This window comes from Biomphalaria glabrata, chromosome 5 (assembly GCF_947242115.1).
Source record: "Biomphalaria glabrata chromosome 5, xgBioGlab47.1, whole genome shotgun sequence".
Classification (NCBI taxonomy): Eukaryota; Metazoa; Mollusca; class Gastropoda; family Planorbidae; genus Biomphalaria; species Biomphalaria glabrata.
In genome coordinates, this window is record NC_074715.1 from 6,585,431 (window position 1) to 6,602,840 (window position 17,410).

The 17,410-nt window shown below is 36.3% G+C and overlaps 1 protein-coding gene across 7 annotated transcripts; it reads left to right on the forward strand.

The window, feature by feature from the left end:
• The first annotated feature begins 1,794 nt into the window (after positions 1–1,794).
• On the forward strand, positions 1,795–16,739 carry LOC106055506 (solute carrier family 35 member E1 homolog). Of its 7 annotated transcripts, none has more exons than XM_013211791.2 (8): positions 1,795–2,007; positions 3,691–3,791; positions 10,324–10,658; positions 11,899–11,969; positions 13,084–13,221; positions 14,100–14,225; positions 15,547–15,792; positions 15,901–16,739. In XM_013211791.2, exons 2-8 carry the CDS (start codon positions 3,742–3,744, stop codon positions 16,225–16,227), a joined length of 1,293 nt encoding a protein of 430 aa, XP_013067245.1. In that variant the 5' UTR covers positions 1,795–2,007; positions 3,691–3,741; the 3' UTR covers positions 16,228–16,739. The 7 variants fall into 7 exon arrangements, with proteins under 7 accessions (XP_013067245.1, XP_055885331.1, XP_013067246.1 ...); XM_056029356.1 differs by having other exon boundaries at positions 1,795–1,962; XM_056029357.1 differs by lacking the exon at positions 3,691–3,791 and adding an exon at positions 2,589–2,609 and having other exon boundaries at positions 1,796–1,962.
• Positions 16,740–17,410: the final 671 nt, after the last annotated feature.

The following is a 17,410-nucleotide window of genomic DNA, read 5'->3' on the forward strand; positions in this document are numbered from 1 at the left end:
TGGTGGGGGGTTGGGGGGGGGGGGGAGAGGAATCCAACCAGAGACCAAACAAAAGACAGCATTTCATAGCTATCTGTCTGAACAGAAAGACTAAGGACTGCAGTGTTAGCAGTAACAGAAAAAACACATGGCAGTGGGCGTAAGACAGTATTCTACTGTGAAACTTACAATGTTGGTCAGTTATGTCATCCTCGATTGCACCCTCACGAGTGCTTCAAAAAGTACCATTGGATACACAAATAAATTTTCAAAAATAAACATTCAGACATCATGTTTTGAAAATTTTTCATTGTTATAAATAAAATATATTACATAAAAATTAACTGGATGTCTGTTTTTTATTCAATTTTTCTACTTTCTTGTAAAAATCTAAAATACAGGTACTATGAATGTATGAATCAGCTAGAATTTAATTCAGACCTGGCTGCCAACTCCTCAAAAAATATTAAACTAATTAAAGACTGGTAAGAGTTAAATCTATTTAATATATATATCTATAAATCTAAGTAGTAAAGACTTTAGATATATTTTAAAATATTTACATTATTAAATACATTCTAGAGAGTCTAAGTCTAGAATCTAGCTAGTTCATCGATATCTTATTAACTTAGTTCTATCTTTAGACTTGGACTACTTAGTCACTACTTAGAGACTTATTTGTAACTGATTACTACTAAATTACTAAATTAGTAGAGATTCTAGATAGCTAGCAAGCTAGAGTAGAGATGACTAGTTACTGAGTAGACTAGTAGTACAGTAAGTAGATGATCGTGAATCATAATGATAATGATAGAGACAATAGACTATAATACTATATATAGTCCAGATCTAGAATTCTAGATTGACTAGATTAGATCATTAGTCGACTTAGAATGATAAGAATTTAAAGAATGATCTATCATCTAGAACTAGAATAATGATTAATTTATTTAAATCTAGATTTAGTACTAGTAGTAGAATCTAGATTTCTAGTCATTCTAGATTCTAGTTATTTACTCAAATTACTCAAATTCAAATTTACTGTACATAGTAACATACTAGTATTCTAGTAGAAGTACTTGAACTTGAAGTAGTAATCTAGATCTAGATACTTTTTAAGATAGAATCTAGATGACAAATTAAATAATAATTAATAATTATTATACTTATAATATACTAGATATCTACAATAGTCAATACTCAAGACCAAGATTATGGCTATGGTCAGTATGGTCATTATGATTATGGATACTCATACTCAGATACTGATGTCGATGATTCAGTGATGATCATGATGATACTTAAATTTAAATTAATAACTTGAACTAAGACGACTAAGTCGTCTAAGTTACTAAGTAAGTAAGTTCAAGTTGAACTTACTACTTTGACCTCAAAATTACTTACTTTGCTGGAACTTAGCAAGTCTTGTGATTTATGATGTTTTATGGAAGTGGAAATCACTGTATGTCAGGCTTATTTTAATTTGAATCACATAGATCAGTAAGATCTAGATCTAAGAAGAGCTCTGGCATTTAGATCTACTTATAAAATTAAAGATAACTCGAATAGATCTAGATCTAGTTATAGAGAGTCTCTAGAACTCTATAGATAGAGATCTAATTTATTGTACCTATCGTTTATACATTAATACATAGTCTAGTTATTGAACTTCTTTAGTTAATGAAGTTAGTAAAGCTTGTGTTACTGCAATAACACTGACCAATATATATCTATACTTTTTTGCTAAGCCGCTGACCTATGGCTTAAAGAAAGATTTTGCTGCTTTTCCTTTCAAAAAGACTTCTAAGTCTATAGATCTATATCTAATAATAATAAAAAAAAAGGTCTTCAGTCTGCACACTAGTCTAGTCTAGATCTCGATTAGCACAAAGTTTTACAAATTATGGAGCAATTTCCGTTTTCAACGTGTACCAGCTTCAAATTACTTCAATTCGTGGTTCTCATTTAGATCAAGATCGAAACGTATCTATAGATAATTCTTATGGATTCTAGACGATAGAGACAATAGTAAATATATATTATTATTATATAGATTAGATATAATAGATCTAATTATATTTATAATAATTTATATAGATCTATCTAGTCTAGAACTAGATCTACTTAACTTAAAAAAAAAAATTAAGTCTTAATAACTATAAGTTATTAAGACTTAAACTTAAAGTTTTATATTAATATTTAGATCTATACTGTTTTACAAGTTTGATGAGTGTTTTGTTTAAAATAAATTAATAGAATAGATCTATTAAATCTAGAATCTAGATCTATAAACTATAAAGTCTATATATTATAATATATACTTATTCATGATATTCCATTTATATTAGTAAATTACTACTATGAATAAAATAGAGAACTTAATTGACTTAATAGATCATAATAGAGTATTAAAAATATTATAGACAGTCTGATTTAGAATAATTTAGATCTAGATTAGAGTTAGAGTTAGACATAATATTAATAATCTGATTCTGACAATAGTGACAACATGTCAATTGTGACATTGTCATATTCTGATCATTCATGAAATTGATTCTAACTTGTAACAACGTTGTTATTTATTATAATCATTGATAATAAACGTGTAGATCTACTGTAGACAGTGTAGTGTAAGTAACAGTGTACGTAAGACTAGAGTATTAGTATTAAGTTTAAGTCTTAAGTGTATACTAGATTTAATTTTCAATTAGATTCTAGATATCATTATATAATTATAGTAAGAGTAAGACTAGTCTAGTGACTAGTTAAGACTAAGAGTGTAGTGGGTAGTAGTACTACTAGTAGTATCCTACTTGTGAAGTCACTAACAGCTAACACTTAGCTTAGATCTAGAATCTCTAGCAACACAAATCACTACACTTAGATCTAGAATCTAGTCAACACTAATCACTAAAGAGCTTGCCAGGAAAACCAGTGACTTGGCAGAATTTAGGTAATTGGTTAATATGCATGACGTGTAGGACGTAATCATCTTCTTTTTTGAAGTAACGTCTGTATCATATATATATAAAATAAGAAGATAAGACTAAATTTAGACTAAAACTATTTAATAAAATTTATTTAAGTAAGAAGTCACTTCTCTAGATCTATCATAATCTATATATGTCTATAATAGACTATAGAGTGAGAGTACTGTTGACAACTATAGACTTGAGACTACATTAGAGTCTAGAGATATTATTAAAGATAAATGTTTATAAATTTAATTCTAAATTCAAATAAAAGGGGTTTGTAGGGGGGGGGGGTAATCTAATATTGTGAGTGTGATATAAAATTTAAAAAAAAATTATCTTGAAACTACCTGCTCAGATGCTACGTTTTTTTAAATTTCACAATTTTGTGTCAATCTAAATTTAGACATTTTATAATCTGTTTTTTGGCATTTTACATCTCGAGAGACAATCTTTTCTCTTTGTAACTTCTTGTGTGGCTAAAGCCTTGATACACAGCTGCTGTTACATGTTGGGCATCTGTAATTACCAGGAGTTGTTGTACTTTCACCCTTCTTTATTATATTTCTGTTGCAGTGTATGCCATCTGTGATCTGGAACCCTTCCTTTATGCTCGCTCTCCATGTGCCTCCTTTTCCCAATTGTTAGTGTTGATTTTGAAGATTTTCATGTCACGTTTGCATATTACATCAGTATACCTTAAAAGTGGATGACCAGTGGCTCTCTTGTCTTTTGTTAGATCACCATACAGAATGTCTTGTGGAAGTCAACCTTATGGCATTCTGTGAACATGATAACAGCGCTGATGTCCTGGCACCCTGCTCTTCACAGCATTTCCTCGTTGGTTATTTTATCTTTCCATCTTATTTTACAAATTTTATCTACCTTAGGCATCAGAGGTGAAATATATTTTAAGGTAGGAGTAGGTTTACCATGTTTCACAATCATAGAGCAAAGTGATCATCACTGTACATTTTGTTTCCACATGTAAGCACTCAATATAATTTAGTAGTTTGGGAGGACATTTTGTTTTTCTTAGGAGTTAGACATAATAAGTTCTAAAATTATATTGAATTAATTAAAAAAAACATTAACAGTTATTTATATTATTGTTATAAACCTGGTGGTGGCACAGATGGGGGTGGTGGTGTGTGTGTGTAGTCAGCCGACGCAAATCGCCCCAGGCCAGCGCTAGATGAGCGGTCAACCGTGACGAGTTACGACGATCGGCCGAGACGAGTATCAACATGATGGTTCGGGAAGGATCGACATCGTGAACCGAGCTCAGGAGTGTCATGAGGGATGTAGTCATCTGACCACCCAGAATGGTCGAGCGACGTTCTGTCCGGTTCTAGAAGGCCAGCAGGGACCCTATATAAAGAGCGAAGGTTTCAGAGACGAGTGAGTCACAACATCCCGATCTACAGTTCGTTACAACGGCTCAGTACAAGTCCGAGACGAGACAGGGAGACCAGTGCAAGAGTTGATACAGCGGAGAGATATTTGTACAGTCTTGTGTTACGTGCTGCCAATTGTACAGTATTGGCTGTTATTTATTGACATTAAACTATTACGTTATTTTCAAGCCCTGAGTTGTCAAGTTCTTACAGTTGGTGGTGTCGTTTGGTGCCATTTGCAGCGAGCCTGGATAGGGAGATTCGTAACAACTGGTGTCAGAAGTGGGATCTGCAATGGCTACTACGAAAACGCTAGACCAACTCCTTTTGAAGGAACTGAGGCGAGAGCTCCGTAATCGAGATCTGAAGATGAGCGGAAACAAAGAAACCTTACAAGCACGCCTTCGGGAAGAACTGGTGAAGGAAAAAGAAGATCCGGACACATACCTTTTTGAAGTCGAACCGGACTTGCAGGAACAGATGGCAGCTATGCAGGGACAGATGGCAGCTATGCAGGGACAGATGGCAGCTATGCAGGGACAGATCGCCAGTAGCATACAGGAGCAGATGGCAGCTATGCGAGAACAGATGAACTCGGGGCAAGAAAACACCAATTACAAGATAGAAAAAATGGACTCGGGAATCAAAACGGAGTTATTGGCAATGAACCAACGCATACATGCTGTGGAGGAGAGAATCACCAACATTGACGAGCAGATGAATCAGAGGGTCGACGCAGTGGAGAAGGCCATCGACGAAATGAAGATACAAGTCCAACGCAAGCACACCAATGTACCAGAAGCAAATATGACGTCATTTGTACCTGAAGTCTCCGGGAAAATGAAGCCCCCCGTATTTGATGGTTCCGTGTCCTGGTCAGTATACAAGAAGCAATTTGACGCAGCAGCCAAAGTTAACAAATGGAACAGTGAGGAGGAGAAAGCAACAGCCCTTGTGTTATCCCTAAGAGGAAAAGCCTCCGAATTGCTACAGTCTCTACCGAACCAGCAAGACTTCGCCGCTCTGGTACAGGCTATGGAACTCCGATACGGGGATGAACATCTGCAAGAAGTATATCGTGTGCAACTAAAGACCAGACAACAGCGCCCCGATGAAACACTACAGGAGCTAGAGACAGACATCGAACGCCTCGCACATCTAGCCTACCCAACAGCCGCACAAGATTTTTTGGAGGTCATTATCACAGACGCCTTCATTGATGCGCTTCGAGACCCCGAGTTAAAGAAAGCCACCAGAGTTAGTGGTAGACGTAAGGCCAGTGAAGCCCTCGTATACGCTCTCTCATATGAAGCTGCTAAAAACGCATCTGGGAGCGTTCATCAAGGCCGAAAGCTGGAAGTCAAAGAGGAAGAATTTGAACAACTTGTGAGAAGGGTGACAGAGGCACTAGATGAACGACGAACAAACCAGATACCAGAAAATCAACCTAGGGCTCCTGTACGATGCTGGAATTGTGGTGAACTCGGTCATATACAAAGAAGCTGCACTAGAAGATTCCCACAAACTGGAACCCATTACAGATCAGAAAGGTATGCACGACCAAGTTCCCGGGGCTACCAGGGAAACTAGCACGCGCCGGCTTCAAGGGGCGGAACCCGGCGACACAGAGAATGAGAGCCCCTACAACCATCATCCCGGTCGCCGTGCTAGGACAGAGCAAGAGTCTGAAAATCATCGGAAAAATTGGATGTCAAAATTATCACTTCCTCCTAGATACTGGTGCCTCACGATCAGTCATCCGGACGGATAAAGTGGACAGTGGCAAGAAAACGCCAGTTGGAGCCTACTCGTTGAAAACAGCCAGTGGAGAACTGATGCCCATTAAAGGCCTGATCGACATAACAGTCGAGATCGGGAATCAGTCATTCGAACACGAATTCCTGATTGCTGATGTCACAGATGACTGCATAATAGGGCTCGACTTCATGCTGAAATATGGCTTTTCCTTAAATATCGGTGGAGGCACTTTACAATGTGGAGACCTCGAAGTACCCTTGCTTGGCGACGAGAATGAAGAAGATGGCCGAGTCAGAAGGATTAAGTTGGTAGAAAATACAACCTTGCCTGCCAAGTCTGAAATGATCATTTGGGGGAAAATTGAGGACGGCTATCCCACGACAGGAACAGCGCTGGTAGAAAGCTTGGACACCAACCACAACGGGATAGCAGTAGGAAAGGCACTAGTCACGATTGGGAAAGACCTAATGGTACCCGTAAGAATTATGAACCTCGGTACAGTAGAGAAACACTTTCGGAAAGGTAGCGCTATCGCTGGTTGCCATGCTCTTGAGATGATAAGAAACTGTAGCAGTGAAAACCCCGTCGAAAGACTCGAGTCCAGTGAACCGCAGGTTACTAAATTTCTGACAGAAGTCAAAACGATATTGTCGAAAGAACAGTACACCAAAGCAGAACAATTCCTCAAAGAGTTTTCTGACATATTGCCATCTGATGAAATGGACTTTGGGCGGACAAATCTAATCCAGCATCGAATAGACACAGGAAACACTAGGCCTATACGACAGCAACCACGTCGCCTGCCGCTAGCAAAACACCAAGAAGCTATGGACATCATAGAACGGATGAGGCAGCAAGGGGTTGTTGAACCATCCAATAGTCCATGGTGTTCACCAATCGTCTTGGTAAAGAAGAAAGATGGATCCACGAGATTTTGTGTCGACTATAGATTATTAAATGACGCCACACACAAGGACAGCTACCCGCTTCCTAGGATTGACGACACATTGGATACACTTGCTGGGTCACAGATCTTTTCCACCCTTGACCTGAAGAGCGGTTACTGGCAAGTGGGACTACACCCCGAGGACAGAGATAAAACGGCCTTCTCTGCTGGTAATGGTCTCTGGCAATTTACCGTAATGCCTTTTGGACTCTGCAACGCCCCAGCCACCTTTGAAAGACTAATGGAGCATGTGTTAAGAGGACTCAACTGGACCACGTGTCTTGTCTACTTAGATGACATTATTGTCATAGGCAGAACCTTCGAGGAACATATCGCAAACCTGAAGGAAGTATTCGAACAAATCAGAAACGCTGGCATGAAATTGAATCCAAAGAAGTGCTCCTTGTTCAGAAGGAGCGTCAAGTACCTTGGGCACATCGTGTCGAAGGAAGGAATCAGCACAGACCCGGATAAAGTTGAAGCCGTAAATGAATGGCCGATCCCCGCTAATATCCAGGAGTTAAGAAGCTTTCTTGGACTCTGCACGTACTACAGACGTTTCGTACCAAACTTCTCTAGCCTCTGTAGCGCCCTTCATCAACTGACAGAACCGAAGCGGCCTTTTATTTGGACAACGGAATGCCAGGAGACCTTTGAGCGACTTAAAAAGGCTCTTGTTTCATCACCCATTCTGGCCTACCCGATACCAGGCGAGACGTTCATACTTGACACCGATGCGAGCAATACTGGAATAGGCGCTGTCTTATCCCAAAAGATAGATGGAACTGAGAGAGTCATAGCTTACTTTAGTCGGAGATTGTCGAAAGCCGAGAGAAACTACTGTGTCACAAGACGTGAGCTACTGGCAGTTGTGGATGCCATACAACATTTCCACAAATACTTATATGGGCAAAAATTCACCCTTAGGACAGATCACGCTGCTCTTCAATGGCTGTTGTCATTTAAAAATCCTGAAGGACAAGTCGCAAGGTGGATTGAACGTTTGCAAACCTATGACTTCGAGACACAGCACAGAAAAGGCCAAACTCACCAGAATGCTGACGCGCTGTCTCGACGGCCTTGCAGAATGGAATGTAAACACTGCAGCAAGGTTGAAGAACAGAGGGGTATCATTGATTGCCAACGTCTTGGAGTACAAGCTTGTGAATCATGGTCCGACAAAAGAATCCGAGAAGATCAGTTAAAAGATGAAGATCTGGCTCCCATTCTGCTAATGAAGGAAGACGGACAAAGACCGGAATGGCATCACCTTTCTGATAAAGGGGCTGCTACCAAGGCATATTGGGCGCAATGGGACTCACTGACAATTGACAATGGAGTTCTCAAAAGGGTCTGGGAAACCGCAGATGGAGAAAGCAATCGCTTGCAGCTGTTGCTGCCTAAAGTAAGAGTTGCCGAGGTGTTGCAAGAAATCCATAATAATTCTTGTGGGTCACATTTAGGTGTCAACAAGACCTTTGAAAAAGTACGCCAGCGGTTTTACTGGTTCGGCTACCGGGATGATGTAGAAGAATGGTGCCGAAGGTGCGATGCGTGTGCAGCAGCAAAGGGCCCGCACAGGAGAACGAGGGGACGTATGCAGCAATACAACGTCGGTAATCCCTTCGAAAGAATAGCAATCGATGTAGCCGGACCGTTTCCTGAGTCCCAGAGAGGAAACAAGTACATTCTAGTGGCGATCGACTATTTTACTAAGTGGCCTGAGGCATATGCGATACCAAACCAAGAAGCCACCACCATAGCGGAAACACTTGTAGAAAATTGGATTAGCCGATTCGGTGCTCCCATAGAGTTACACTCCGACCAGGGCCGAAACTTCGAATCCAAGATCTTCCAAGAGATGTGCCAGGTACTCGGCATCGAGAAGACACGCACAACCCCTCTTCACCCCCAGTCAGACGGGATGGTAGAACGATTTAACCGAACACTGGAACAACACCTGTCGAAAGTCGTCGACGATCGTCAAGATGACTGGGACACATATATACCAATGTTCCTTATGGCATATAGAGGATCGATTCACAGCACCACTGGTTACACTCCAGCAAAGATGTTGTTCGGCCGAGAGCTGCAACTACCATGTGATTTGCTATTCGGGATTCCGGGAGATGTGCCAGCCTCTTCGACAGACTATGTCGCAAATCTCCGAAAACGGATGGAGAAAGCTCACGCTCTTGCCCGCAGGAACATCAAGATCAACAGTGACCAGGTGAAGACAAGGTATGACAAACGGGCCAATGCCGCTGGGTTTCAGGAGAACGATCTGGTGTGGCTTTACAATCCACAAAGACGAAAAGGCAAGTCCCCAAAGCTTCAAAAAGACTGGGAAGGACCCTACCGAGTGATAAAAAGAATAAACGATGTTGTGTATCGAATACAGAAGAGCCCAAGGTCCAAACTGAAGGTCGTCCACATCGACAGACTCAACAAGTACTATGGTGAAGCTGAATCTGCCCGGGACGGACAGATCTAAGGAGGGGGCAGTGTTATAAACCTGGTGGTGGCACAGATGGGGGTGGTGGTGTGTGTGTGTAGTCAGCCGACGCAAATCGCTCCAGGCCAGCGCTAGATGAGCGGTCAACCGTGACGAGTTACGACGATCGGCCGAGACGAGTATCAACATGATGGTTCGGGAAGGATCGACATCGTGAACCGAGCTCAGGAGTGTCACGAGGGATGTAGTCATCTGACCACCCAGAATGGTCGAGCGACGTTCTGTCCGGTTCTAGAAGGCCAGCAGGGACCCTATATAAAGAGCGAAGGTATCAGAGACGAGTGAGTCACAACATCCCGATCTACAGTTCGTTACAACGGCTCAGTACAAGTCCGAGACGAGACAGGGAGACCAGTGCAAGAGTTGATACAGCGGAGAGATATTTGTACAGTCTTGTGTTACGTGCTGCCAATTGTACAGTATTGGCTGTTATTTATTGACATTAAACTATTACGTTATTTTCAAGCCCTGAGTTGTCAAGTTCTTACAGTTGGTGGTGTCGTTTGGTGCCATTTGCAGCGAGCCTGGATAGGGAGATTCGTAACATTATTTATAATTTTGATGTTAACAGAGTGCAATATTTTTAAAAATCTGAAACAAATTCTAATCATTTAATAGGATAAAAAATATTGATTTCAATCTTCTAAAATGGAGAGTCATAAATTATAAAAACAAATTAGTAAGAACCATAAAATTACAAGTATTTTTAGCTTTTATATTAAAAATTTAAAACTGAAATATTTTGTTTATTTTCAGAAATACTTTTAGAATGGACGGAAAAGTTTATTTTCAGTGCATGAAATTGTCCATCATTTGTATATTATGGTACCTTTCTAGTACTACTGATAACATTCTTGGGAAAATCATAATGACAGAGCTTCCTTATCCAATGACAGTAACAATGACCCATTTGGTGACAGCATCTATATTTTTAGGACAGATTAAATCATTTCTGAATGTGCCGAAAGGAAAACCCATTGATAAAAAATATTTCTACATTATGATTCTACCCCTTGCATTGGGAAAATTTATTTCTTCAGTTTCTTCTTATGTAAGCATTTGGAAAGTATCAGTTTCTTATGCACACACTGGTGAGTATATTGTTATTTATGTCAAAAAGTATTTTATAAATGATAATCTTCAATAATAATAATAACAGTAATCAAGTGATTTACTGTATATTATAGTGTGCTTAATCATCTATATTATATATAATTCTCTTCATGGCTCAACCATTCCTGACACCACCAAGAAGTCTTGGAAAGATCACTATTTTATTTCTGCAAGTCGGACTAGAGTTTCCCCACGTAACTTCAGCGGTGAAAAAAAAGAAGGGGGGTAGAGCAAGTAGTATTCACCCGTCACTAAATAGCAGGGTCAGACTTAACCATTGTGGGGCCCTATTTGAAATGAATTTTGCGGGCCCCAGTTTGGGTACAGATAATAAGTGAAAATTAAGAGTTTGTATTAGAAAAAAATAAGTCTTTGAATTTTATTCATTCTTTACTATGTGCAGAATTACTTTACGAGCCTTGTTTGTAGTGAAGTAATACAGTATATCATAAAAATTCTGTTTCCAACATAGATCACGCTAAATAGCAAGAATTACCTAATGTTTCAATCTATCTTCGAGAATTGTTGACCTCAAGTAATTCTTCATTCGTTTGAGACATGAGAAGCTTATTTAAAAAGATTTCACGATAACAGATATATTGCATAAAGTCATGTTTTTTTTTAATCACGCATAGGATTGGCATTTTCCATATTGAATGACACCCCAAAATGACTTTTCGTCAATATATTTAAGGAGATTTTTATGAGTTTTCAAAAGCTAATAATTTTTGGAGATTTCCAGGACTTTTCCATGTATATTTTGCAATTTCAGGAGATTTCCAGGAGGCCTTGTGAAAACTGTTATAAGTTATAAAATGGTTTAATTTAATGATTTACACCTAGAATTATGAAAGTGTGGGACCCACTGCGGTCGTATAGGTTGTAGTGGCTTAAAGTCACACATGCGTAGAATTTTTATCTTTACATTAATATAAATGTGCGAGAATGTGTGAAATTTTAAAAGTCAAATATACATTCTTACCTAATAAATTTTTATTAGTTGGGGGATAGTAAAGACGGTTGGTCATTGTGCTTGCTACATGACACCCTCATTAACCGTAGGCCACAGAAACAGATGACCTTTACATCATCTGCCCCATAGATCACAAGGACTGAAAGGGAAACTTTACTTTTTTTTACATAATAAATATTAATCATCTTGAACAGTTTGGATTGCTTATTGTAAGGATTCTTTATTAGTTTTTTGTTTTTTTTCAGTGAAAGCAACACTTCCTCTGTTCACTGTTTGCTTGGCCAGGTTAATTTTAGGAGAGAAACAAACCTGGCCTGTAAGTATATTTTTGTACACTATTTTAAAAAGTAGTCTAATTTAGTTTATAATGATTTATTTGCTATATAAAATCTTTGATCATTCTAATTGTTTAAAAATAGTTAATATAGGAAATCATTTGTATGTATCAGTGGATCGCATGGGCAGGTAGAATCAGTTTTAATTCAGTTGTTCTCACTTTATTAAATGTGTTTTAAAAACAAGTCTAGCTAATTGTCTCATTTGGAAAAAAATATTCACCCAGACAGACACAGTGAGTGGATATTAAAGCTTTATAAAAATGTTTTTTTATTATAAAAAAATTAAAATGTTTCAATTACAGTCACTTATAAAATTTTTAATAGAATTTTAGGAAAAACTTTTGACTTATTTGTCTTTACTAGATGAGGGTTAATAAATGTTTGAGAAATTCACTTTGGCTTTAAGAACTTTAAAAAAGAATCCTGGGCCCTTATTTTTTGATGCCTAACACATTTGAGTCTAAAAACTGTAGAAGTTTGTTTTTTATGAAAGGAAACAAAAAAAATGGGTGTCAGCTGTTGACAGTGAAAAATTGTGATAACTTACTGCATGGGTGAGCAACCTTTTTGTATGGAGGGCTGCATAAAATTTGTTTTTGGTATGAGTGTGAGCATAAATATATAAATTTGTGTGTGTCTGTATCTGAATGTTCAGTTTCCAAATATTCAAGTAGTTCTCTAAACTAACAGTACCTGAATGATTTTTTTTTTTTTTTTTTTTTTTAGTGTTGTTTGAAATTGTTCTCTAAAAAAAACATGATAGGTTCACAGTTTCAAAAAATTGTTAAAATATATACATTTTTATTGATATAATCTGTGGACAGAGATATAATTTCTGTGTATTTTAAAATAAAATTGTAAATATTATAAAATTTTAAAATTTAATTACTTCCTGATATTATAATTTTATGAATGTTAAATTTTTAAAAAATGTTCCACATCTTAGTGATCAGAATTTTAGAAGAAAAAAAGATGCTTTACTATATAGAACTCCTGAACCCTTTTGGTGGATTTTGAGTGTCCTTTAAAGATAAGTAGAGTCTACATTTTGTCATGGAGACATGTCTTATTTCTTTTTTTTTTTTCCCACAGGTATACTTCACATTAATTCCAATCATTGTTGGCGTTACTATAGCTACAGCTACAGAACTGTCCTTTGACAAAATTGGTTTAACCAGCTCTGTTGTGGCAACCTTTTGTTTTTCTTTACAGACAATATTTACGAAGAAGGTGATTTTCTTTTTATGTTTCTGTAAAAATCTATGCAGTTGTGAGCTGATGATTCCCTACCAAAATACAAAGACTTGACTGTTTTAATTAAACGTTTAATAAATTTGTGGATTTTTAATAGTCATGAAAATGAAAATAGAGGCTATTGATTTTGTCTGTCACATTTAGATCCCAAACACTAAAAATAATATTGAAAATTTGTTTTCACTATTGTGTTAAAAAAAGTTGTTGCAATATGCCCTTTTTTTCATACTCATACACCATTTTTAAAGCAAGACTTAAAAGTCTTATTTAATATATATTTGGGTTGCATTGGATCATATTCAACCATATTTGGCTTTTGCAGGATATCACTGCAGGAAAATTGGCCAGATAGTAAAAAGTACACATCAAATCCTAGTAGGAAACTGTGTTTGCTTACCAGGAGATAAATAACATTTAGAAGCTGGAGTACATGACACACCTCTACATTTGTGACCTTTCGTTACACAAACCACAAATACCGGGCTATATAACCATATTTCATTATTGATGGAAACTAACTATATTTAAAAAATTAACTAAAACTAAGTTTGAAAAAAATTAAAGTAGTTTAACTAAAAGTTAATCACCAGTTTAAAAAAAAAAGTTAAATTAAAAAAAATAAATAATTATTACATTTTGACAACTTTTCTTTGGTTTATTTGGTGTGGATCTACTCTAGCTAATCTGATTATAGTCCTTTGGTTTGATCTAATTCTTTTATCATTGTAGCAATGTGTGTATATTTTTTGCTTGAATTAAAACCTTTGGGAAAAAAGGTTACTTTACTAAGAAGTGGGTATTGATTCATCAAAACCAAATCTTTTTACCTGAAAAACAAAGGTTTTATCTTTCAGTGCCTTAAAGACACAGGCTATCACCACTTGGAACTGTTGACATTCATTACAAGACTGTCTGCTAGTATGTTCATTCCAGTTTGGTTTTTATATGATTTCATAAAAATTTACCAGGACACAAAATTTGTAAGTTATATTATGGGTTAGCAGAAGTTTTAAATGTAGGCCTTTTTTTTAAATTTTATTATATACCTACTATTCTGCTTCTTCAATAGTTGCTAAGAATTAAGTTTGTTTTTAATAGAATACAAGCTAAAATGTTAAGATCTGATGATAATTATTAGTGGAATCAAAATACTCCAGGCTAGAGACTAGGCAATTTGATTAATTCAGTCACTCCTCCCCTGCAGATGTAGTTTTCGGCAGCTCTATTAAGTGGATATCAAGATACCCATCAGTCTCAATTGCATTGGTATTACACTTTTTTTTTCAATCCACATTTTAACTTCACTTCTTTGAGTTTCAGAAATGTGATGCATTTCAATTGTAGAAAAATTACTGCAAACAATATTTTCTATTAAAAAGTAATTCTATTTAATGTCTCAAATACACCAAAAATATAAGTTTTTGCACCTATCAATAGAAAGTGAATTTTAAAAACCAAACATTTCAATCACATTAAATGTTGGGTGGAATCTTGCAAATACAATATTATAAATTTAAACCCTCATTACAAAACTTATATCAACTCACTCTGCTTGCCAAAAAGTTTGTATACTTTATTTCTCCCAAACCCATTCTCTGATCAAGTTGAAACTTTGCACAATTATTCATTGGCATATGCAAGACATGAATCAATAAAGCAAAACAATTAGTCAGTTAATTACTGGTAATTAATTATTTTGTTTGATACCAACAAGGGAAATTAATCCTTCAGTATTAACAGATACAACTAAATATGTTGGGATACATCCCTATCCTTTGATATTTGAACACATTTTTTCTCCCACACCCATTTTCGGATCAAGTTGAAAGTTTAAGCAATTATTTATTGTACCTAACAAAACAAAAAATCAATTAAAAAATTAACTAATAAGTCAATTTATTATTGGTAATTAATTATTTTGTTTAAAATTGATTAAGGGAATTATTGAGAGATATAGTTGTAAGTACAGAGTTTTTTCCCTTAGATAAGCAAACACTTTTAGCAATATTATTTGATGAATCATTTTTTACTTGAGTTAAAAATTATGTTGAAATCATTTAAAAAGTTATGTCTTGTTTTTTATTTCTGGACACTGTTTTCCATTCCTGAATGGTACTTTGTGTTCATTTAGGCTTTGTTTGGTAACCCACACCAGGCTTTTTGTTATCCTTAACTACAACATATCTAAAACGTTCTTGAATTGAGATATTTGTGTAAAAGTAGAACAAATTGTTTTGTTAAATTTATTTTCAATATTCTTCCGATCCACTCTATAGAATTTCTTTTCTATTTGTTTTTCAGCTTGAGAATGGTAAAGTGGGTCAAACCATCTTTATGTTGCTGTGTGCTGGTCTGTGCAATATGATGCACAATGTGTTAGCCTTTTCTGTTCTGGCTATAGTTTCACCACTGAGCTATGCTGTTGCCAATGCTACTAAAAGAATAGCTATTATTGGAGGATCTCTCATTATTCTTCAGAATCCTGTTGGCCCAATGAATATACTTGGCATGTTGATTGCTATCCTGGGAGTTTTAGCTTATAATAAGGTTGGTCAAGTATTTTAGATATCAGTAGTAAATAAATCTATACATCTCTTTTCCAAACGTGTACCAAGTATTCCTATCCCACTGCTAATGTTTTTATTTTATTTGCAGGCTAAGTATGATCAACACCAAGCTGAAAAAATCAAAGAAGTGCTTCCATTTACAAGAAGTACATCTGAACTGAAGCAATTATCATCAGGTTTTGGTTTACCACATTCTAAAAGTGATCTCAACTTCAGCAATGGTCATATTGAACAATTATCTCATAAAAGTCCCCTGTTGCAAGAGTACGAAGCTTTAAATGGATTTCAGCTAATACCTCTAACTGATCATTCTGCGCCAGATGTGATGAATGTAAAGCCCAGTCTGGTGAGAGGTGCTACTGTGTCTTCTACTGGTCGTCCAACCCTACATTCTAGGGCTGTGTTCCATGTTTAATTCTACATCCCATTCTTACATTATTTATTTCCACTTGAATGTTTTGTTCATTGAGCATTATTTTATATGAAAATTTTTTCTGAATTATTATTTATTGTGGTAAATGACAATGTTTTAGAATTATTTTTTATTAGTAGTATGCGTTGTTAAGCATACCAGTACTGTAATAAAAAAATATTTTTAATAGCATCTATGAAAGGGACAAAAGCCACACCAGCATTGGAAAAGATGCTTCTTTAAAAGTGTTCCTTTTGCTATGATTTTTATTTGTATATATAAATATGGGGATTCTGTAGTCTGTGAGATCTTTTATTTTGATGTAAATATGTTTGGAATCTCGCACATTTTTATTCATGTAAAGATAAAAGGTGATTTCAAAACAAAGAAAATCATAATTTATAATTCAATTTGATTTTGTATTACACTGTTGGAGCTAACTAATGGTTAAAATTTATTTTTAGAGATACCGGTACTTGACAATAAATATGTTCTTGTCACTGTCTAAAATGAAACTAATGTTGATAAAATGAATTGTATTGTTGAATCCAGTTATTGGGACCACAGGTTAATTGGACCAGCTGCTTATTTGTACCAAATCTTTAACCCATCTATGCATTGTGTTCAATTGTTGGAACAGCAATCCTATGAAAGTTATTTATATCCTACTGATCAAGACAACAATATGATTTTTTAATCATGTAAGCTTTCTTGGGTTACACCTTATCATGTTGTGCACAGTTAGTCATAGCCTTGCAGTGATTGATGTGCTGCGGCTCCCTGAGCATTTTTAAGATCCATCTGAAGGCAAATGATTATAACTTTCCTATTTCATGTACTAACAATTTTCTGATCAATATTCTGTAATAGTGATGCTATCATAGTGTAACAAATCTCACTGCAAACTGCATTATACACCACCAACTTAAAGAACTTGACAACTCAGGGCTCCAAAGTAATGTAACACTTTAATGTAAAATAAATTGCAGCCTATACTGTACAATTGGCAACACATAACACAGGCTGTACAAATATTTCTCAGCGAACAACCGTACCGCCGCATCAATGCTTGCACTGGGTTCAACAGTTCAGGACTGACTTCACACACTGGGCTCGATCACAGACCAAGATCAAGAAATTGTTCCTCTTGACTGTACTTGACAGTACTCTGCACTGAACCGTCATA